Genomic DNA, 24,939 nt, shown 5'->3' on the forward strand with positions numbered 1-24,939 from the left:
TTTGTTTGAGGAGTCTAAAAATATGTCTAATTAAATAATAAATCGTCAAAAAAAATCTTGGAATGTTTGGAAGGATGTGAAAATTTGCTGGATTAAAACCTTGAAGAAATTATTTTAAAAAAATGTAAAATTCTTTAGAAAACTGTTAGTTTTCAGATTTTTCCATATTTTATAATCTACTCATGTTTGAAATAAGGAAAACCTTAAAAAAAACTGATTTCAAATTTGTATCTCTAAGAGCTATTTTAAGGTCACTAACACTTTTTCTCAACTTGACTTACCTTCCACATTTTAAACTGTCAACTCCCACCAGGTTCTGAAAGTAATTTTAATTAATTTTGCATGCATTTTGCCTTGACAAGTTCGATACCTTTCATAAGTACCGAAATGCCACAGAAAATCGAATAAATCAACATCACAATCCACATAGGTTTCAAATAGCTTGTGAAATTCAACTTTGTATTGATTTCTTTTTAAAAGGTTGACAGATCTTGTGTCTCTGTATTCCGTATATAAGATAAGTTAGATTTTCAATAATTTTCAAGAAATTTATTTCAGAATCTGAAATTCAGATAATCATTTTTAAAAAGAAACCTTTAACAAATTTTGATGAAATCAACCTTAATAAAAATAAGATAAAATGTCTTATTTGGCCATAAAAAAAATTTCAAAGATTTCGTGCATATGAAATAAAGACTTTTTTTGTCAACAGAGTGTAACGTCTCGCAAGATTTTCCAGGAATCTGCTTATGCGCGATGCTTCTGGTCGTAAAACTTGACAGCAATTTCGTAAAATAAGGGCGACAAAAAGCTTAAATTTCCACCCGAAAGTTATTTTCACTTTCCAACAGCCGAAATCAATCAGCTCTCAACCATCTTCCTACCCGCGTGTCCTCGTGTCCTCCAAAACGCAAATCAGGGCCGTAGCCAGGATTTTTGTTCGGGGGGGGCTTGGGTGCAAAAATTCAAGGAGTATAAAAATCAGCAAATCATTTATACCATCACTTGGTTTGTGGTATAATTATTTAGATGAATTGTAAAATTGTAATGTAATGTATGCAAAAAAGTTTTCAAAGATTTTCATATTAAGTTTTCAATGTCTTTATTGAAGAAACTCCTTCGTCATTTTTTTTTCTTTATTTTAACAGCTAGTTTGTATTAAAGGAGTAGAGAAAGTGTTTTTTTTTTACATTTTCTTGAATTGTTTAGTTGTAATCCAATTTCGTGATAAACGTCGCTAAATTTAAAAAAAAATTTAAAGAAATATCGATTTATCTAACCATAAGTATTATGTTTTCTGTATTTTATACTGAGAGAAAAACCCACGAACAAACTGGTAAATTTGACCTATTAAATTTTAAACCGTCTGGATTTTCATTTTCAGCTGTGTGATAATTGTGATGGTTTATCTGACATTTTTCATTTTTTCTAGCACAACATAAAACTCATAACTGGAATATTTGTTTTTCTTAAAATTGTATAAACAAACATAAACAATGTTTTATTTTAATTGTAATTTTAATGAAATACAAAAAAATTAAATCGTTGAAATTTCAGCTTCTGAAGTGTCTCCATGGTAATTGGACGACCCTATAGGCCTATAATGGATATCTGTTAATAAAGAGATTTGAAGAAAAAAAATCAGTGCCTGTGTTTAATTTTAATGTGTTCAAAAATTTAGATAAAATGTATTAAATTAAATTTTAACGCCAAAATATTCACTGGAAGAGTTGTTAATAATTCATATGTAACCATTTTAAAATTGCATATGTAACCGTTAGAATTTTTCCTCGATTGCATCAAACATTAAAACGATTCATGTTTAACTTTAATATTCCGACTAAAAGCCATTTTCAAATTCATTCCTCATTGTACTCTGAAAAATTGGTCCAGAATTTGAGCAAAAATAAAATTTGAAAACATGACAAAAAAATTTAATCAGATCTTAATTCTAAAGATAATTTTTTAATAAAATTTCAATCTATCGTTGCAGTGCTGCTTATCTTCGAAATTTAAAAAATATATTAAATTAAAAATAAAATTTTCTGATCGAATAAACGGTTAAATTTAAACCAAAGAGTATCAAAAAGACATTATTAAAGATATCCAAAGTCAAAATATTTGAAAGTCTATGAATTCATAGAAATCATTCATATTTTATCGATAATATGCATATTTCGTTAAAACACAAAAATTAACATTATCCAATTTATTGAAAATAGTGTACAAACTGTTTAACAAGTATTTCAATGAAATAATATAACAGCAACATCAAGCAAAACTTGTATTGTTCTTATCGTGTAAAGACTCAGAACCATTGGAGATTTATCTATTAGTTCCTGAGACACATCTTCTTGAAATAAAATAAAATGTACGATAAAAATTGTAAATTGTAACACGATTAACAAATTTAAATCTTCAATTCACGTATTTATTTATTTTGAAATAACTGTCAAAACTATATTAATTTTTAAAATAAGTTTTGATAACCAATATGATTTTTCAAGATAAAAGGGAAAAATAATGTAAATTGGCTGTGGTGCTTCTAAAACAAAAACACACAAATTAAATCCTTTTTTTTGTGTTTCTGGGATCTAATCATGTTGAATAATTTAGGATTGTAACCATTTATTAAAATCGATGTTTGTTCAAGCAATATCTTGACTCTGGGAATAAAATCCTGCACATTTTATGGTCTAGAAATTTTATATTTACGAAACCTTGCTAAATTAAAAATAAAGAGAACATTATGTAAGAATTCATAAATCGATTAGTTTTATCCTGTAAATCTAATCTTAGTCTGCACTAGAATTCAAACATACCATTATTCGAAGCTTCAAAAAATTAAGATTATTAAAACATAATTTATTGAAATGATTGAAAATTATTTTTTGAATATCTTTATTTAAAAATGATAAAAAATGTTTTTTTTATAATTTAAGGATTTTTTTAGTCGTAATTATTTTATAATTTTTTTAAGTTTTAGATTTTTTTTCATTTTTGGAATTTCCGATTTTTTTGAAATTATCATGTGTAATTATTATCTTAAATTTTTGTTTTAAAAGTAAAGAATACTTTATGTAAGAATTCTTAAATCAATTAGATTTTTCCTGTAAATCAAATCTAAGTCTGAATTTTGCAACAAGAACTATATTTTACATTCAAACGAAATTTTTAAAAAATGTCCTGTAGTACGGAGACTCTTAAAACTCCATAAAAAAAATCTCAAGAAACGGTCAAGAAAAGGTTTACGAAAAGACTTCTCTTAAGCGGTACGCAGCTGAAAAGGAACAGAAACAAAAAGCGTCGTTTGATATTTCTTCGGGTGCAATATGTGTTGATGAGATTTTGATTTGTTTATTTGAATGCGACTGAAAATATAGTTTGAAAATAATGTATTCGCTTAAATAATATTGAAGAATTGCCTCATGAAGCTGACTGTCAAAACGCTGAATCTTAAAATGCTGAAATAAGGGAAAAGCCATTACAATATTCACTTAATTTTCTGGTAAAAATAAATAAATTTAGGAATACTAGAATTTAAACATAAAAATATTTAAAGCATCCAAAAATTAAGATTGAAAAAACATAATTTATTGGATTTTGAATAACTTAATTTTAAAATGATATTTTTTTTTAGTTTAGGATTTCTTAAGTATTAATTATTTTATTATTTTTTCAGTTTTAGATTTTTTAATTTTTGGAATTTCAGATTTTTTGATATTATGTTTTTATTATTTTTATTTTTGATTTCTGGCATTTCTTTGTCTTATACCTAAAAATCTGAAATCAAAAATTATGAAAATTTAGAAATTTGAAAGTGTAAAATTTTTAAATCTTTAATTAGCCGTTGCGAATATTATTCTGAAGTTTATGTCACTAAACTCTGACCAAAGTCGAGAGGGTTAAAAATCAAAACTATAAGCTATGGTTTTATTATTTTAAAAGTGTTTCAAAACACACTTTAAATCAGTACAGTTGTTTTTAAATCAGTACAGTTGTTTTGCATAGTTTTCAAAATATCTAGCTGATGGCGAAATGCTTTTTTCGTGAAAAGAAACTTTCCACGGTTCCGCGACATGTTACAAAAATTATAAATATTTTTAAACGAGCCCAAACATGTCAAATATGATTATCAAAGCAGGAAAAACATTTCATATTTGTTTTCCGGACCGACCTGGTCGCTGGTCCTAAAAAGACTTAATCGAAATAAGTCATTTCCATTAAAATTGTGAAGCTATTTATTTTAAAAATATTGTATTTGCTCTCTGTTTTTTGGTCCATTTTAAAAATGTGGCAACATAAACTTTGGAAAATATTTACAATTGATATTCAGAAATAAAAAATAAAAAAAATAATAAAGAAATTTTTAAATTTTCAAAATGCACATTCTAATCCGAAAAATCCAAAAAATAGAAATTAAATAGTTCAAAATGAATTATTGATCAGAAATTATACAATTTGAAAATGATGTTTAATTAATTTAATTTCAGAGTTTTTGAATCCAAGCTTAAATTCTTTTAACGTTTTTATTTCTTCCTTTGAAAATCGCAAGCTCATGCACAAAGTTAAAAATTAGTTGATAATAAGGATTCACTTAGTTGATATTCCGATTTTTGATATATTTAATAAAAATTGGAGATTGGCCACGGTGGAAACTAAAAAATGTGACCAAAAGAAAGCATTTTGGACGAGTGGTTTCGGAAAAAAAGGTTTACGAAAAAGTAATAAAAAAATACACACAGATATTTCTCAAACATTTTACTCTAAGGTCTCAGATATGTAACTAACCATATTCTTAAAACCAAAACGATAAAATTAGAATTGTATTTCTGATAATAGTCGAAATTCACTCAAATGTTTTTCATATTCAATGCTTTCGTTTTTGAAAACAAAATCTAAATATTTTTGAGAAATTATGATAAATTTTGAAAAATGTAGAAAAAAACATTTGTTAACAGTTTAAAGGTTTTAATGCAAATAAAGGAGGGCTATTAATTTTACAGTCCAAATTCGACTAGCCGAAGCCTCGATTATCCAAAGTTTCGATTATCCGAAGTTCGAAGGACTTCGGATAATCGAATCAGGAACAAATGAAGTCGGCATGTTTTATTTGCTTGTTTTTAACATCAAATTCGGCATCTGCAACCACATTTTAGTTAAATATGAACAAATCTGGTGTTTTTTTAAAGGTCCAATACACCAAATTTTCAGTTTTTGCTTTTTGGGTGTTTTTTAATACCCCTTACGGTTTCAAAAGCACTTAAAAAGCAAACACTGGAAATTTGGTTTATTGGACCTTTAAAAAAAACACCAGAAATATTTCTTGACCTCCATTTCGGCCGTCACATTGAATCCAAAAATTCTAAATTATTTTATGGTTCTTCAGGGGTCATACTTAAGCTTTACAATCAAAAATAAGACAACAAGACCTAAGGATTTTTGCTGTCCCTATTCAGACTGTAGTCCCGATTCGCCCCAGATGACGGTAATTATTTCTATGTAGCCCCTTAGAGCAGTCCGCTCGGAAATTGCTATTTTCGAAGGTACTTTTTAGCAAAAAACCCAAAAAAATGAGGTGTCTTCGGGAAAGTTTTTCCAAATTTAAAGAAGATATTAGTTTTAAAAATTGGCAAGAACTGGATAGTTTTCGCGCCTTCCATTGGTCAAAAACTGAAACAGTTGCTTTTCTCCATACAATTTGACGATTTTGCCCAAACTTGGTGGTCAGTGGTCAGAAAAAGCTCAAATTTTGGACCTTAGGCTAGTGATGCGTAAATCTTTGATTTCAGGGGATAGCCCCAAGTAAGCCCAGATTTGGACCATCCTAACCAATGTAATGCTAAAAGTACAAGATAAATGAGATGTTACTGAATGGAACAATGTTAAAATCTGCAGCTCAATTTTTAAATATTGGATCCATAATCTACAAAAACTGAGCCCGGCAATGGACAGGCAAATTACTTAGTTTGATCAATCAATTCTTGATTCTCTATCTTACAAATTATTTCTGGGAAGAGAACACACAATCATTGATTTGAGATTTTTTAAGGTAGTACAATTTAAAAAAAAATTGGAAAAATTTCGGGGGGGGCTGCAGCCCGGTAGCCCCCCCCCCTGGCTACGGGCCTGACGCAAATCCACCACGTAAGTCGGATCACCGTCACCGTACCTTACCGCCCGGGTCTACCCATAATTCAAACGAAAAATGTCAACTCTTCCTGACATGTGTGTTTTGATTCGTCCACCCAAGATTTGACTTTCGGATCAAGTACAGAAACAGTCCTCTCTGGGTCCAAGGATTAAAGCCCGGGGATTTCAAATGGGGCACGACCCTGTGTTTGGCACAGATTAATTACACCATGTATTGGCAGTGTGGACCATGCTACCACGTGTGCCGGAGCACGTGCACGATTGTGACGTTGTACATTAAATTGCATTTTAATGGCATCCCTTTGACATTGGGACATAAATCTTGGGGGGCAGTTTGGTGGTTGGGCCGGGCTACTTCAAAGGCTGACCCAGGCAGGCTTAGTTGGGTTGGGACTGTTATGATTAAGATTATGATAAGAAGAGATTTCATAAACCATGTTCATTTATTACGACTCAAACTAAGACTGCCATAAACATTTTAAAACTGAAAGATTCAAACTCGCATAAAATCTCTTCAATTTCAAAGTAATAATCATAAAAATCCTATTCGAACAAATAAGTTCACATTTTTCACACATGGGAACCAAACTCGTTAAGAATTGTTGTAAAATTCATCATGCTCACAAGGTTACAAAAAATCTCCTTCATTTCTACCCAGTTTTTTCTTTCGTTCCAATATCATATGAACCATAAAACGTCTCTCAACAATCCCCGCCAGTACATACTTTCTCACTGGAAGTAACGCGTCGCGACGTTAACCGACGCTGGGCTGGCGGTTCGATACCTTTCGACGACGACGACGACGGTGCCGCAAATAATCCTTCTGGGAGGCGACCGTCGTCTTCTTCGATGTGGTGAACATAAAACAGGAAAAGACAAACTGTCACCAGAAGGAAAAAAAAAAGAAAAAAAAAAGAAAAGAACGGATATGAAAAGGACACTTTTTTTTTGCCAGCAGCAGTCGGGTGTCATTTTTATTTTATTATCACCGAATTAGTACTGACAGCAGGCAGCTGCGCTACTTCCGGTGACGGTCCGGTCGCGAATGTGGGCCGTGGGGTTCGTTTCAATTTACAATTAAATTTTTTTTTTCAAGCACATTATTTGAATTGAAAACTTACAAAGGAAAATGAATAAGAAAACCAAAAGAAAACAATGAAAATACTTGATGTGAAGAAACAAGTTAGAGTGAAAAGTCAAAAGACAAGAGTGAAAAGTGTACATTGAAAAGTAGATAGGAATAGTCATCAATTTAAAACAAATATTAATAAATGATTAAAAAGTGAGAGGTGAACATTAAAATGCAAAAAAAAATAAAAAAAATAAAAGTAATGAGAAAACAGTTGCACGTGAATGATACAAAAATGAAGAGTGGAAAGTAAGAAAGAGATGTTTGAACAGAAAAGAAATGTAAATGTTAAGTAATCAAACAGAAACAGTGTTTATTGATGAGTAAGTTTTTCTCTTTTTAGCTACTAGAAGATTGATAATATCAAATTGAGAAGTAATGAATAGAAGATTAGGATGTGCAACAAAAGGTCGAAGGACATAAGGTCAAATGGACATAAGATCGAACGCCAAAAGGTCAAAATACATTAGGTCGAATGTGAAAAAAATTAAACAAATAATAATTATGAACATTTAAAATATTTTTGAAAACAATATTTTCTTACAAACAAAACTTGCTATAATATTTTTGTGAGTTTTTTTTTCCATTTTTTCAACCAAGAAGAGCTCTTAAAAAAAATGTAGACTTTTAAAAAAGTTTTTAGGTTTTTATTTAATTTTTTAAACTTTTTTTTGACTTTCGTAATGTTTTTTTTTGTGATTTTTTCCATTCTTTAAAATTTGAACAGTCGTTTAAAAAAATATCTTAAAAATTTTATGAAGTTCTTTTATTATTTATAAGAAAAATAATCGTTGGAATATTTTTAAGCTCACATCAAAAGTTTTTCTGTATTTTTTTTAAATTCGACCTTTTGCCCATCCGATGATTTGTCCATTCGACCTTTTGGCATTCGACCTTTTGTCCATTCGACCTTATGTCTTTCGACCTTTTGTCATACATTCAGAAAATTAGTACTATAACTATAACTATAACTATTAATAGTTAATAGTCAGCAGTAATAAAACGTGAGTTAGGAATATTACTCAAAAGTTAAGAGTGAAGAATTTAAGCAATGATAAAAGAAAGAAAATATTAGAAAATATTATTATTTAGTACTTATAGAAATTTTATTAAAAGTAATGAATAAATTAGAAGATTAAGTAGTGTTGAGTGAATTGTTGATAGTACTGAATTTGAAGTGAAAAAGAAGAGTGAGTGTGAGTGCAGAACTTTTTTTTTTTCATAAAGGAGAACTTAATTGAACAGTAAACTAACTGACAAATGAAATGTGTAGGTAAAAAAGACAATTTCAAAAGATGATAGCTCGACACCGGTCGTGATATTTTCATTGTTTAAAAACCAAGTATCGGTGAAAATGTCCGATTATTCCGAATAAATAGTTTAAAATTTTCAAAATCTAGCCCGATACTTCAAAACATCCATATTAAAGGACTTTCCAAACATGAGCTTGATCTTTGAACTTATTTTTCAAAATAGTCGGTAAAATTCACAAATGTTTCGTTTTAACTAAACTTTTGAAAAATAAGGACTAATTTTTCTTCTTTGCAAGGTTAAATCTCACTAACATAATTTTGAAAGTTCAAAAAAAAACAAAAATTAAGGGGTTACATACAAGTAGAAAATCACAAAATTTTATATTACTGAGTTTTTGTATAAATCCAAATAATCATCTTTATTAATCACTCCTGAAAGTTTCATGAAGATATTTTATGATTAAACTGAGTAAGAGACGATTTAAGCTCAACATTTTTGCCATGCGCAAAGCGGGCTGTCAAACTTTGTTGGCGTTTTTCTCTAAACCCCGGGTGCCACGAGATCTCGAGATGGGATGGACAAAATTGGATGAAATTTGAGGTGAAGACTCTCAAGATGTATCCCGTGGGCATAACGAAGCCCAATTTTTAAAATTTGCTTTTTTAAAAAATATAAAATCAAAACCTATTTTTATATGAAAAACACAAAAATATTTTTATCTTTTTTTCAAACAAACTTTTTAAAAATCGGGCTTCGTCATGCACACAGGACCGATTTATCGAGTCTTCACCAAAATTTTGAGCCGATTTGGTCAAGACAGTGTTGAGATATCGAGGCACCCGTTTTTTGAAACTGCTAGCTTGAAATTGCTTTGTCGCGGCAATGATACAACCAAATATCTTCAAATTTGTTTTGTTTGTAGGTGAAAATGTATATTTTAATTCCCTGAAAAAAAGAATTTAATGAAGTTGAAGTGTGTTAATGAAGTCATACTAACCTCTGACTTTTTTGCCGATATACATGTATGTAACCCCTTAAAGAGAATTTTCTCAACTGTTCGAAAAATCGGGCTCAAAATTTTTCTGGGGTTCTTTGGCCGAAATAATAAGACCCGTATTTTTTTGTTTGGCCATTAGGGTGACCTACGCCGTGTTAGGGTGGTCCAAAAAATGTCAATTTTCGTCGATTTTCGCAAAAAAACCATTTTTTTCAAAGAAACATATCTCCGCGCCATTTCATCCGATTTTAGCTGTCTTAGATGCAAAAGAAAGGTGATTAGTTTGACTATGTAAGAAGTTTCAAAAATCTAGCTTAACATTTGAAAAGGTCGTATGAAAACTTAATATGCTGTTTTGAAGCTCTCGGGACCAAAAGGCCTATGTCTGAAAATATTTTTATCGGATTGCTCGGAAAATTTCACATAACATATCAAAGAGTGGTAAAGTTATGTTTTCGATATTCTGAGATACAATTTTTTGAACGCGCCACGCGCAAAAATGGGAAAATTACAAAAACGGGAAAAATCGACTTTTTTCACTAAAACGGCTATAACATAAAAATTTCAGCGATGACCTATACTGCCCATGATCGCATAAATGTCCCATATGCATTTTCATCGTTTTTGAGTTAATGATGCAGTTTGGTTCAAAATCGTGTGCTCTTTCAGAAAAGCCTATAACATCCAGTACTTTGTTCTGAAAATCAGGAGGAAATCCAGTTTTTTCACGAAAACTTAACACGTAGCCTTATGTGTGGGACAAACTTCAAATGCGTTTTTCTCAGCTTGCTGTTTTTGCATATGGGACATGGGCAGTATACATGTTAGGGTACCAAAATTTTCGTAATTGAAATACGCAATCCTTACATGTATAGGTCATCGCTGAAATTTTCAACTTATCGCAGTTTTTGTGAAAAAAGTCGATTTTTTCCCGTTTTCGTCATTTTCCCATTTTTACGCGTGGCACGTCGAAAAACTCAGTTTTTATTTTCAAAAAATCGTATCTCAGAGTATCGAAAACATAACTTCACCATTTTTTGATATAATATGTGAAATTTTCCGAGGAATCCGATAAAAATATTTTCAGACATAGGCTCTTTGTACCCGAGACCTTCAAAACAGCATTTTAAGTTTGTATACGACCTTTTCATATGTTAAGCAAGATTCTTGAAACTTCTTATTATTTTTCTTAAATAGTCAAACTAATCACCTTTCTTTTGCGTCTAAGACAGCTAAAATCGGATGAAATGGCGCGGAGATATGATTTTTTTTAAAAAAAATGGTTTTTGAGAAAATCGACTTAATTGCCATTTTTCGGACCACCCTAACACGGCGTAGGTCACCCTTATGGCCAAACGAAAAAATACGGGTCTAATTATTTCAGCCAAGGAACCCCCAGAAAAATTTTGAGCCCGATCGGAGAACTTTTTTTTCGAACCATGCTGTTTTCGTGGGGAATTGCTGATATATCAAAAAATTTCATAAAATAAAATGTGTAGATTTTTAGAAATTGATTATTTGTGATAAAAGTTAATGAAAAAAGCGGAAAATTGATTTTTCCAGTTATTTTTACCTGAAAAGTCCTCGTCTAAAACCTACAACTTTGCCGAAGATACCAAATCGATCAGAAAAATTTAGAGCGTCCAATTTCCTGTCCCGGGAAAAAAAACGAGATTTCCAAAGAAAATCCGCTCTTTTTTTGGAGCCGCTCATTTTCGCTCGCTCTTTAAAATGAGCGGCTCTTTCGCTCTTTTTCAAAATTTTGATGAAAAGGCTGTTTTGAAGAACGGTGTGATTTATTAATAATTTTGTGTTGGACTTTCATAAATTATTTAAAAAAGGACTAAAAACGAGAAGATTCGCTTGAAAACCATTAATCTTGGCGGTCTCTTTGTCAAGCTTCCAACACGAACCTGAACGTTTGAATAATTGCATGGAGAGAGCATCCAATGCTATATATAGGATGGTGGAAAAAATAATGCTATTAATTTTACGAAATTGCGTTTATTATTTCCTTACTATACAGCAATTCCATTTGAAAAGAGCCCAAACCGAACACAAGTTCTCGGGCTCAAATTTTTTCTGGGGTTCCTTGGCCAAAATAATTAGACCCGTATTTTTTTGTTTAGCTGGTGGTCTCAAAAATGACAAACCACATTTTTCAAAAAATCATAACTCCACGCAATTTCAACCGATTTTAGTTGTCTTGGACCTGAATGATAGGTGATAAGTTGGTCAAGGAAAAATTGTCTAAAGACCAAATATTTTTATTTTTAAAAGCAAAAAGAAACAGTATACAGAGAGTGAAGATTTAAAACCAAAATAAATAAGGAAATATGGAAAAGTGCTAAGATGAGAAAGAGAAGTGAGAATAAAAGGAGAGTGTTTTCGGTGTATCAAATGGGGAAAATATACAGCAATTCCCCAAGAAAACAGCATGATTCAAAAAAAAAGTTCTCCGATCGGGCTCAAAATTTTTCTGGGGTATCCTTGGCCGAAATAATTAGACCCGTATTTTTTTGTTTGGTCATTAGGGTGACCTACGCCGTGTTAGGGTGGTTCGAAAAATTGCAATTTTCGTCGATTTTCGCAAAAACCACTTTTTTCAAAAAATCATATCTCCGCGCCATTTTATCCGATTTTAGCTGTCCTAGACGCAAAAGAAAGATGATTAGTTTGGCTATTTGGGAAAAATAGTAAGAAGTTTCAAAAATCAAGCTTAACATTTGAAAAGGTCGTATGAAAACTTAAAATGCTGTTTTGAAGGTCTCGGGACCAAAGAGCCTATGTCTGAAAATATTTTTATCGGATTCCTCGGAAAATTTCACATATTATATCAAAAAGTGGTGAAGTTATGTTTTCGATACTCTGAGATACGATTTTTTGAAAATAAAAACTGGGTTTTTCGACGCCACGCGCAAAAATGGGAAAGTGACGAAAACGGGAAAAAACGACTTTGTTCACTAAAATTGCGATAACTTTAAAATTTCAGCGATGACCTATAGATGTTATGGTACCAAAAGTTGCGTCTTTTAATAACAAAAATTTTGGTACCCTAATATGTATAGGTCATCGCTGAAATTTTCAAGTTATCGCAGTTTTAGTGAAAAAAGTCGATTTTTTCCCGTTTTTGTCATTTTCCCATTTTTGCGCGTGGCGCGTCGAAAAACCCAGTTTTTATTTTCAAAAAATCGTATCTCAGAGTATCGAAAACATAACTTCACCATTTTTTGATATAATATGTGAAATTTTCCGAGGAATCCGATAAAAATATTTTCAGACATAGGCTCTTTGGTCCCGAGACCTTCAAAACAGCATTTTAAGTTTTCATACGTCCTTTTCAAATGTTAAGCTTGATTTATGAAACTTCTTACTATTTTTCCCAAATAGCGAAACTAATCATCTTTCTTTTGCGTCTAGGGCAGCTAAAATCGGATAAAATGGCGCGGAGATATGATTTTTTGAAAAAAGTGGTTTTTGCGAAAATCGACGAAAATTGCAATTTTTCGAACCACCCTAACACGGCGTAGGTCACCCTAATGACCAAACAAAAAAATACGGGTCTAATTATTTCGGCCAAGGATCCTCCAGAAAAATTTTGAGCCCGATCGGAGAACTTTTTTTTGAATCATGCTGTTTTCGTGGGGAATTGCTGTATAAGTATGAAGATAAAGTTAAGTGTAGGCTTAAAAGTTGCAAATGAAGAGAAAACATTGTAAAGAAACATAAAAAAGAGAAGGTTGTAAACAATTAAAAAGTTGAAATTTTATTAATGACTGCTTAAACATGTTTTAACAATATCCAAATAAAGTTAAATTTAATTTTGCAATACAAGTGAAAGATAGAAATCATTTTCTCCGTACAAAATGAAACCAAATAAAAGCTCAAACATGGACAATCCGTTTTCCTCGCGTCACTCGATCCCAGGAACGACGCTTCATTCGCGTGGGAAAAAGCGTCCCCCGTAATTCCGTCCCCGGTAAATATTGAAAGAGGTTATTATTTTTCACAAGAAAAGAAGAAAAGAAAGCAGCATCGGGGGACGCTTTCGAATATCTCGCACAACCCGATTCATGACCGTTTTCAAATCGATTCCCAGAGCGAAGGATCGGGGATTCTTTTTGTGTTGCTTCTCTAGCTCATCTTCTCCTCTTACATTTGCGAATAATTTAGGTCCTAATTGTTTTGTCGAATCTTCTTCTCTTTCGGTTCGATTGGACGGGTAGGGGAAACCCCCTCGGGGAAGAGTTGGGAAATCAACCCGTGTTTTGGTTCACTGCAAGCGATGATCGATTTTGGACGTTACTTTACCCCATTTGGTACCGCCGGGACTTTCTACGTCGTCAAATAACAAAGTTGGGACTGATTTGGTGGCGTTGCATTTTTTATCGAGTTTTAAGTGCTTTCCGGATGGGCGGATTTTGATAATGATTACTGAAGATTTGTGTTAATTCTTAAATGAGGTAAACAACAATGCAATGGTGACGAGGGTCAAACAGTCGTTTGGAATGCTTCAGTTGGCAAATAATTAAACATTAATGGGAAAACTGCTCAAATTTTAAATTTACTCGTTAATGTGTAGTTTGCTGATACTTAATTTCAGTTGTCAGATTTTTTTTTTCAAAAAAAAAAAACAAATATTTACCTCGTGAATAAAAATAAAGCATCTCGCAACACATCCACCTCCGTCGTTTGTTGGCAAAATAAAACATGCACTCACACACACACACAACACTGCGGAAATCGAGCTACATGACATTCGTGTCGTACGTGGCGAACCCCTGGCGCGCGCGAAACGTGCATTAGGAACGTGACAATCAACTCGGCCAGGGATGGAGTCGAAAGCTTTGGCAAGAAAAACAAAAGCTTTCAAGCTTTGTTTGTGGGGAGGAGGGAGGAAAGCCCGATAAGGATGCTGAGTTGAGGGTTGGTTGGGGGATCGCTAATGTTTGGTTAGTCGAAAGAAATCCTCTGGTGCAATTTTCGGCATTTTACGTGAGGGAATTGGAGCGATTTTTTATTCTGGGTTACTGAACGTTCCTTTGGGAGGAGTGCACGAAGCGATTTAAATTTGGTTTTTGTGGTTGAAATTCCAAATAACGATAGTAAAAGGTAAAAAAGTTGCTTTTGTTGAACAAATGAACAAATGAACAAATGAACAAATGAACAAATGTACAAATGAACAAATGAACAAATGAACAAATGAACAAATGCACAAATGAACAAATGAACAAATGCACAAAAGAAAAAAAAAGAAATAAATAAAAATAAGAAAAATGTAAACGATATCGTTGAAAAAAGGCGAAACTGAAAAAAAATCTCGAGCTTTTCATGCAATATCAGAATAGACTGTACAAACTGTAAAGAAACCCTTTTTCATTTCAATTCCCCTGACACTTGAGCTGTCACTGGAGCAAAGGTCTTCTTTTCCGCAATTTGTGAAAAGCATTTTTTTTCGCAAGCGAGAAACCGACATACAAATAAAAGAAAAATAATGTGTCGTTCCCCCCGCGAACTTCATTGACAAATTAAAATTTTGAATTACGCCGCGGAAGTAACAGCTGCACAACCTCCATGAATAGCGCACCACGAGGCCAAATAAAAGAAACAACAACGAGTGTGCCATCACTTGAATGAAGCTCGCAGTCGTCGTCTCGTGTGCCAACTATACAAACCGTATGGAAATACAGAAATCCGAACCATTCGTCTCTTAAGGGAGCACCATAAATGAAGTGGAAACATTCTCGAGTCCCGGCAAATCTGAACACAGTGTGTCTCCAATTGACACATACTCCGCCTGGGCGCTCACAGTTCAGGCTGCTCGGAATGAAAGGATTGCTCTTTTATGCAACTTTTTTTTCTGCAAGGAGTGTTGCATTCAAGTCTTTTTTTTTCTCTTCCTCCATAGAATTTTGCAGCGGAAATATAATGCAAACATACGACGACAACGTGAATGGTACACAACTCACACATGTGTGTTGGAGTGGGCTCTTCACCGGGATGAATTCCACTTTTTTAATCAGACTAATGGCTTGGAAGTGTGAGAGGGTGTGTGTGTTTGATGAAGCGAACACGAAAGACGCACCAGATGTCATATTTTGAGACACTGTGTGTGGAGGCATCTCTTTTCCATCTTTTTGTGTGATAAAGGCTGGATCTATGAAAATGATCTACTTCGTGAACAGTGTTCTTGCTAAATTTGCTGGTTTGATTAGTTTTTTCATCAAATTTAAAAAAAAAATATTGCTGATCATTTAATTCTTTGAAAATGAGCCTTTGAATAAACTTGTTAATTAAAAATATAATTTATGTTAAAATTATTTTAACTATTCTATTTATTCTTTTATAAATTGAATGAATAAACCTAGTCCATGCATTCCCTATGTGAGAAGAGCAATTTTGTATCATTTCTATTTTTATACATGACTATACAATTTTCCGGGCAACTTATTCTAAACAAGTGTGTTAGAACAAAATACTGGTTGATATTCTTTGCAATCTCCATTTGTACACCCAACTGGCAGTCGCTTGATTGTGATGCATGGCGGCATGAAAGTATATCAGAATCTGCATGAAATCTGTCCTCATGCATTTTTTGCGATATAGGAGTATGACATTTTTGCCCGTTACCGACAATTATCGACATTACCGACGGATTTTTGGTTGTATTTCACAAAAAAAAAACACTTAGCAGAACGAGGATTGAACCACCAACTTCTAGGTTGTTGATCCGACACGCTACCACCGCGCCATGGACGCTTGATGAAAAGTGAGTGAAAGAGCACCAACATATGCTTCTCTTTGGAGTGTTGCTCGAGGACGGGCCAGCATTATATGTGTTGGTGAGAACAGTAGATCGCTGAAATTTTTACACGCGGGCAAAAATGATCTACGGGCTTGCTGCAAAAAATGTTATAAAATATGACATTTTCTGCAGCAAATCCAATGTTGCAGATTTTGAGATATATTTTTCCTTTAGGTGTAAATTTGTCAATGGTTTTTTTTTCAGTTTCTACAAACTGTGTTATTTGATGCTGTCTTTTCCTCGAAATCTTCTCTAGCTCGTTTGGATTCCATTTACTACGAAAAAAAAAAACATTTCTTTCAACAGTGTTCTCTGTTTTCAATGGCTATGACCTATGACAGATTTTTTTTATATTACTGAAGATTTGAAGAAGTTTGAGATTTTTTGGTTTTGTCAGCTGGAAATAATAACAGTCAATATTAAATTTTTCGATACCGCGATTATCCAAAGATTCGAGTATCAGAAATTCGAATACCTTTATCTGAATCTGGTATCTGAACATTGTAAAATTCAATCACGATTTTTTGTTTTTTTTTTATTATTTTAGAATTTTAGGTTAGGTTTTGGCTTTCGGTCTGTTTGGGGAATCAAAACACTTGTATGTTCTCTTCATCCGACGTTTCGACCCGTTTTGGGCCTTTTTCAAGGAATCTAGGGGTAGATTTATTGGGTAAGGCACAAAAACATAAAAAATGTACACTTATGCTAGGCTTACCGAAATGGGAGTGTTTGTCGTTAGGGGATGCTCCGTCAAGCACAGAACTGTCTGGTAGCGGGGTAATCTGTAGTTTCAGAAAACAAATAAATATTTCTAAATCTACAAATATTTTTCTCTCCGTGCACTCACGTTTCAGCGAAACTGGCCGCTATCCGGTATTCGCTCGTCATACGGGTTCGTTTCAACACGAAACGCGAGAATTTTTGGGGCACGGATAAATTCGACACACTTTCTACCATTGGCGCGCAAACTATGGCAATAAAACTCATTCTAGTGTGTGAGTGTGTTAAGGTGTTGGCATTATGTGTTAGTGTGTGTGTTGTCCCTACTGTTATTGTTTTTATTTATTTTGTTTTGGTTTTTCTTCCTTGTGTATATGTTCTTAATCTCGTTCAAAATCCCGGCATATGCAGCATGCAGATTATCCGTGTCTGTCCGCTTGTTGACAGTATGTTGTGTGTTTTTAATGTGGCAACTCTCCAGGATCGGTAGATTGGCCCCCTTCATTGACCGATCTACAATTCGTACGGAGTCGATCCCGAACGAGTGGTCCATAGCTGCTACGTGACTCGTCAACGCCGACTTCTCTTTTGCCCAGCTGATCTCTGCGTCTGTGTTTGTGTATCCCTTCGCTTTCAGTTCTTGTAGTTGTTTTACATTTGATTTGTGTCCAGACATTCTTGTTTTCAGTTTTGTTGTTGTAATCCCAATATAGCAGGCATCACAATCGTTGCATGGTATAGCGTACACAACGTTGGATTGTTCTTGTATTGGTGTTTTGTCTTTCACCAGTGGTAGGAGGGAAGCTACTGTTTTTGTGTTTTTGATGGCTATTTGTATGTTTGGGTATTCCTTGTGAAGTGTTTTTGTTATTTTCTGGGTGAGACCATAAATATTGGTGAGCGAGTAGAATATTGGTGTGTTATTCGTACTTGCGTCCATAGCTGTATCGTTCTCACTATTGTCTATCACTGTGTTGTTGTTTACCTCCTCAAACAGCTGATTTTGTGGTGTTCTGGAAATGACGCGGTTTATTAACGACTTTGGGTAGTCGTTGATCAGCAGGTGCTTGCGGATGATGTTTGCAGCGGTGTTGTGATCCAAGTTTGTTGACAACATCTTTACCCGCTTTGCGAAATTGAACGCGACGTTCAACTTGTGGTGTGGGGGGTGGTGCGAGTGGTAGTTGAGGAACCTTCCCGACGCGATCGGCTTCATGTACCATTCTGTGCGGACAGTTTGGTCTTCTTGCCTAACCAGAGTCATGTCTAAGAATGGGAGCCGTCGGTTTTGCTCAACTTCGACCGTGAACTGAATGTTGTTGTCCTGACTGTTGAAAACTTCTTTCACGTAGTCGATTTTATCAGCTGGGAGTGACAGAAACATGTCGTCAACATACTTTTTGATGTGAGGGATTGGAAAGTTAACAGCTTCGAGGGCATGATCAATCAACTCCTCGGTTACGAGGTCAGCAATCGGCGATGATAGCGGATTGCCCATAGCCGTTCCAAACTTTTGGATGTAGTATTCTCCGTTGAAAGAAAAATAGCTACGGTTGACGCAAAACTCTACGATCTCACAGAACATGTCCAAACAAATTGGTGTGTGCTCTTTGATCTTGTTCCATCGCTTGATAACGCTCTTCGTGACGAGTTCTAGTGGTATAGACGTGAACAGCGCTACGACGTCGAACGATACCAGTATGTGGCTGTTTGGTAGTGTGAGTGTGTTTACGTACCTACAAAACTCGAACGAGTTACGAATGTTGTACTTGCTGTCTATCGATTGCCGGATTACGTTGCCAATGTATTTCGAGAGCTCATAGGTTGGTGACGTCATACATGGTACAACAGGCCTCAATGGGAGTCCCTCCTTGTGGGCCTTCGGCTGGCCGTAGATCTTTGGGCACACTGCAGTATATGTTCGTAGTCGTTCTGGTTGTTTCGGTTTTAGGAGGTTGAGATCGTTGAGTCGTTTTACGATGTTGTTGTTTTCTTTCTCAAACCTTGATGTTGGATCTCTTTTCACCTTCTCGTAGGTACGGTCGTCGTTTAACAGCTGTTTCATTTTTTCGTTGTACACCTCCCTTGATAATACGACGGTTCTGTTTCCCTTGTCAGCTTTAAGGGCGAGCAGTTCGGGGTGTTGTTTGAAAAACGATCTTGTTTGGAGTTCGGCTTCCGTGTAGAACTTATTTGGTTGCAAGTCGGGGTTGTTGTTTTTGCTAGCATTCAGGTAGTTTTGGATGTTGTTTGCTATCGTGCATCGAGCACGTTCTTGTAGGTCCGAGTCCTTGTTAGCTCGTACCACTGCCTCGGCGTCGGCGATCAGGTGGTAGAGAGGAGCTTCGAAAACGTTTTTGTGTGCTAGCGCAAATTTTGGTCCCAAGCTCAACAGTAGTTCCACTTGTGGTGGTAGCGGAACCTGCGAGGCGTTCAGTACAGCTTTTGAGTTTAGTGTGGGTGTTCTCTCTCCGCAGTCAATGATGCTTCTGGTCATCAATTGCTGGTGTTTTCGTTCCGTCGTGCGTCGTCTTTCTACCAGGTTGCGCTCGTGGAAATTGCATTGCTGTTCGGTGAACGTTTTCCACACCGGTTCAGGTACAGATTGCTGGATAGTTGTCCGTAGGTGTTGTAGTTGTGTGTTGTGTTGGCTTATCTTGTAGTACGTGTGCTGGATTTCTATGTTCAGGACTGTTTTTTGAAACCTTGTGACGCTCCTCTGCAGTTTGTTGAGAAACGGGCTGCGATCTTCGAGTAATTCGAACAGAAACTTGAAGGAGTTTTGGATGTGGGCTGGAAAGACTCCGAATCTCCGGCAACGGGTCAAAAACTCCTTCCGGGTCGTCATGCTGCAAAGCTTTCTGTTGATGTCTGCGTAATGTTTGAAATGTGCCTTAACCGTGCTACCGTAATCGCGATCTATCGAGTTAAAGAACCCAGCCATGGTCAAAGATCCTGCTGTTTATTCGACCGTATCAATAAATTTTAGGTTAGGTTTTGGCTTTCGGTCTGTTTGGGGAATCAAAACACTTGTATGTTCTCTTCATCCGACGTTTCGACCCAGAAAATAACAAAAACACTTCACAAGGAATACCCAAACATACAAATAGCCATCAAAAACACAAAAACAGTAGCTTCCCTTCTACCACTGGTGAAAGACAAAACACCAATACAAGAACAATCCAACGTTGTGTACGCTATACCATGCAACGATTGTGATGCCTGCTATATTGGGATTACAACAACAAAACTGAAAACAAGAATGTCTGGACACAAATCAAATGTAAAACAACTACAAGAACTGAAAGCGAAGGGATACACAAACACAGACGCAGAGATCAGCTGGGCAAAAGAGAAGTCGGCGTTGACGAGTCACGTAGCAGCTATGGACCACTCGTTCGGGATCGACTCCGTACGAATTGTAGATCGGTCAATGAAGGGGGCCAATCTACCGATCCTGGAGAGTTGCCACATTAAAAACACACAACATACTGTCAACAAGCGGACAGACACGGATAATCTGCATGCTGCATATGCCGGGATTTTGAACGAGATTAAGAACATATACACAAGGAAGAAAAACCAAAACAAAATAAATAAAAACAATAACAGTAGGGACAACACACACACTAACACATAATGCCAACACCTTAACACACTCACACACTAGAATGAGTTTTATTGCCATAGTTTGCGCGCCAATGGTAGAAAGTGTGTCGAATTTATCCGTGCCCCAAAAATTCTCGCGTTTCGTGTTGAAACGAACCCGTATGACGAGCGAATACCGGATAGCGGCCAGTTTCGCTGAAACGTGAGTGCACGGAGAGAAAAATATTTGTAGATTTAGAAATATTTATTTGTTTTCTGAAACTACAGATTACCCCGCTACCAGACAGTTCTGTGCTTGACGGAGCATCCCCTAACGACAAACACTCCCATTTCGGTAAGCCTAGCATAAATGTACATTTTTTATGTTTTTGTGCCTTACCCAATAAATCTACCCCTAGATTCCTTGAAAAAGGCCCAAAACGGGTCGAAACGTCGGATGAAGAGAACATACAAGTGTTTTGATTCCCCAAACAGACCGAAAGCCAAAACCTAACCTAAAATTTATTGATACGGTCGAATAAACAGCAGGATTATTTTAGAAGATGAGTTTAGCAGAAATCAGCAAGCCCAAATAAAATGTTAAAAGTCATAATTTAGGTCAGAGACCCAAGTTCAGCCTTTGATTTTAGAATTTTCCTTTATCGACTTGTTATCACGAAGTTAACATTTTGAGAAGTTGAAAATGTATTTAAAAAACTAAAATTCCAACTTCAAACCCAACTTTAAAAAAATTGAAGCAATTTTCAGTTGCGCTACTACCAAATATTTACTAAATATAAATAAATTAAGATTTTTTTTCTCTGAAGTTTGTCATCTTCCGATCCCAAAATTAAAAATTTGCTAAGAGTGTAAATATACATGAGAAATAAATTGATACAGTGTATTTAAATAATTTACCATCAATTTAACCAATTTTTTCAATGAAAATTCAACATTTTCAGCAAAAATTTCTTAAGCTACCTTTTTTGTGATTTTTTCAAAGAGGAAAATTGATCAATTCGCTAGCTTTTCGCAAATTTCTTCACGATTTTTAGTTTTATATATTTTGATTTGGATTAATGTTTGTACATTGACGTATTATGTCAAAGTAAACTATTTTAAAGAATTGTTTTTTTTGTTCATACAAGTATCCATGCAAACTTGGAAGCAAAAACAAAAGTTCTCTGAAAATTTTTAAAACCGTGATATCTTCTGAAGAAAATTTGTACACTGAAAAAAATCCATATTTCACCTTTAATCATAAATACTCTATTTTGACAAATTTTACCCCTTCGATTTTTTATTTATTTTTGATATGTATTAATGGACCAGAAGCTCAATGTTCTGAGCTCAGAAGCATGATGGACGTTGTTATTGCGACCAAATAAAAAAAAGATTGAACTGTTTAAATAAAACTTAAGAAAGTTTTCAAACAACATTTTTGAGTATAAAATTAAAATTGTAATCAAAACAATTTTTTTCCTAAATTGTGAGCTCAGTCTCAATTATTTAATAGTCAAATTTCTCGATCTCAAATTTCAAAAAATTAATATCTGGATTTTTTTGCATTTGTAAGTAATATTTTCTTTCAAAAGTAAATTTTATTCAAAGTTTTAACCTTCCCTCACTTAAACAATTTCCCAAAAATTCAGAATGCAAGATAAAATATATTCCTGAAATATTGAATTTTTATTTTGAAAAAATATGAAATCGATTGTAAAATGTTTAGAAAACATTGTATAACGTTTATTTATTTTTTGTATGTACTAATAAGTTTTTTTTTTTGAATATTAGAACCGAATTTAAAAAAAAAACCTGCATTTTTTTTATTCTCATTGATATGTTGATATTTTTGAACATAAGCACAATTGTTATAATGTAAAAGCATTTTGTGTATTTTGCCTTCCTCACTGAGGTAAGGCTATAATCCTGCTCTAAAAATGAACTTTTCATTAAAAGCTCAAAGACCCACCTTCATGTATACATATCGACTCAGAATCGAAAACTGAACAAATGTCTGTGTGTGTGTATGTGTGTGTGTATGTGTGTGTGTATGTGTGTGTATGTATGTATGTGACCAAAATTCTCACTGAGTTTTCTCAGCACTGGCTGAACCGATTTTGACCAAACCGGTCGCATTCGACTTGGTTTATGGTCCCATACATCGCTATTGAATTGTTTGAAGATTCGATAACTAGTTCAAAAGTTATGTATAAAAATGTGTTTTCACATATAACCGGATCTCATTTATATGCATGTAAACGAAGTCCTGATCCATCATCCGACCCATCGTTGGTTAGGTAATCGAAAGACCTTTCCAACGAGTCCACAACATTGAAGATCTGGCAACCCTGTCTCGAGTTATGACCACTTATAAGTGATATTTATGTACTTTTTGAAGCCTGATCTCACTTAAATGTATGTGAACGATGTCCTGATCCGTAATCCGACTCATCGTTGGTTACATAATCGGGAGACCTTTCCAATGAGTCCACAACGTTGAAGATCTGGCAACCCTGTCTCGAGTTATGACCACTTAAGTGATATTTATGTACTTCTTTGACGCCGGATCTCACTTAAATGTATGTAAACGATGTCCGGATCCATAATCCGACCCATCGTTGGTTAGGTAATCGAGAGACTTTTCCAATGAGTCCACAACATTGAAGATCTGGCAACCCTGTCTCGAGTTATGACCACTTAAGTGATATTTATATACTTTTTTGAAGCCGGATCTCACTTAAATGTATGTAAACGATGTCCGGATCCATAATCCGACCCATCGTTGGTTAGGTAATCGGGAGACCTTTCCAATGAGTCCACAACATTGAAGATCTGGCAACCCTGTCTCGAGTTATGACCACTTAAGTGATATTTATGAACTTTTTTGAAGCCGGATCTCACTTAAATGTTTGTAAACGATGTCTAGATCCATAATCCGACCCATCGTTGGTTAGGTTATCGAGAGACCTTTCCAATGAGTCCACAACATTGAAGATTTGGCAACCTTGTCTCGAGTTATGACCACTTAAGTGATATTTATATACATTTTTGAAGCCGGATCTCACTTAAATGTATGTAAACGATGTCTAGATCCATAATCCGACCCATCGTTGGTTAGGTAATCGAAAGACCTTTCCAAAGAGTCCACAACATTGAAGATATGGCAACCCTGTCTTGAAATATGACCACTTCAGTTATATCTGTGTACTTATTTTTCTGGATCTAAAAATATAGCTGAAATATGTGTCCAAACCACTCATATTACCCATTGTTGGTAAAAAGTGAGGAAGGCATCAACCACATAGGTGGATTAAGTTAGTTTTTTTATTAAGTTTTGAAATTGGGCTCGAAACTTGGTTTTTTTCACTCCCTTCTCCCTCCTGTGATTTGGCCAAGTTAAAAACGTCCGTTTTGTTCTAGCTTTTAAATTGGTAGTTGATCCACTAAAACAAACCGGATTAAGTTTGTCAACATGAGTTTTTGTGACGAAAAGTGAAAAAGGGAAATCCAAAATTTGTTTGCCGTGTACTCTTTTTTTCTGAAAAGTCCTATTCATAACCTGGGCAGCGAATGACCAAGAAGGTTAAATCTGCCAGAGATAATTGAATTAACATCAATAACTAATTATAACCTACAACTTTGCTCAAAATAATAAATCGATCAGAAAATTCCTTCTCAAGATATGGATTTTGAACATTTTCATTTCATTGTAATCTAAAAGGTTTATATGAAAATACCAATATTCGAGATTACATATTTGAACATAATAATCTGCGGAAAAATATTTAAAAAACAACTTAAACAACAAACGACTTAAGAATTCACAATAAATTTAGAGAACTGTTCATTTAAAGCTTTTAAAATTTCAAGCATGGGTTCTCTGCACATAGTATAAAAAAATAATACAAAGAAACAAATGAGATTAACTGGACCTTGTGATTTTTTCTATGCATTTTTCGTTAATTCAAAGATAGACAAAAATATTAAAAATAAGGTTTGAACTTTCGAAAATATCCGTGCTCAAACATGTTGCAGATCTTTCTACTTTTTTTTTTCTTTAAAGTTGAAAAGAATTCAAAGTTTCAAGCCTCTCTTCTTATCTTGTAACCTTGTAATCACCTGATTTAAACTATGTCAAATATTTATGCAATGCCCCATTATTTTTAACGGAATATTTAAAAGGAGCAGTGAGGAGAGACTCAACAACTTTTTTGATGATGTTAAGATACCTTAATTTTTTTTTAACGAAGATATAATCGAGATAAAAAAGAATAAGTTTACCAAACACAG

General features: G+C 34.3%; 2 protein-coding genes across 7 annotated transcripts in view; one reads left to right on the top strand and one right to left on the bottom strand.

Annotated features, from left to right (window-relative positions):
* The window catches only part of LOC120416326 (tyrosine-protein phosphatase Lar), a 441,119-nt gene that overhangs the window by 88,154 nt on the left and 328,026 nt on the right, over nucleotides 1-24,939 (top strand). The window lies entirely within an intron of this gene.
* LOC120426810 (uncharacterized) lies at nucleotides 15,163-21,031 on the bottom strand. The gene is made up of 2 exons (XM_039591594.2): nucleotides 17,186-21,031; nucleotides 15,163-17,120 (listed from the first exon to the last, which is right to left on the bottom strand). Exon 1 carries the CDS (start codon nucleotides 20,000-20,002, stop codon nucleotides 17,357-17,359), a length of 2,646 nt encoding a protein of 881 aa, XP_039447528.1. The 5' UTR covers nucleotides 20,003-21,031; the 3' UTR covers nucleotides 15,163-17,120; nucleotides 17,186-17,356.

The sequence above is a fragment of the Culex pipiens genome, chromosome 2 (assembly GCF_016801865.2).
Source record: "Culex pipiens pallens isolate TS chromosome 2, TS_CPP_V2, whole genome shotgun sequence".
In the NCBI taxonomy this organism is placed as follows: domain Eukaryota; kingdom Metazoa; phylum Arthropoda; class Insecta; order Diptera; family Culicidae; genus Culex; species Culex pipiens.

Bases quoted from the DNA above. Each gene is read 5' to 3' on its own strand.
- LOC120426810 (XM_039591594.2), bottom strand. From the start codon at position 20,002: ATGGCTGGGTTCTTTAACTCGATAGATCGCGATTACGGTAGCACGGTT.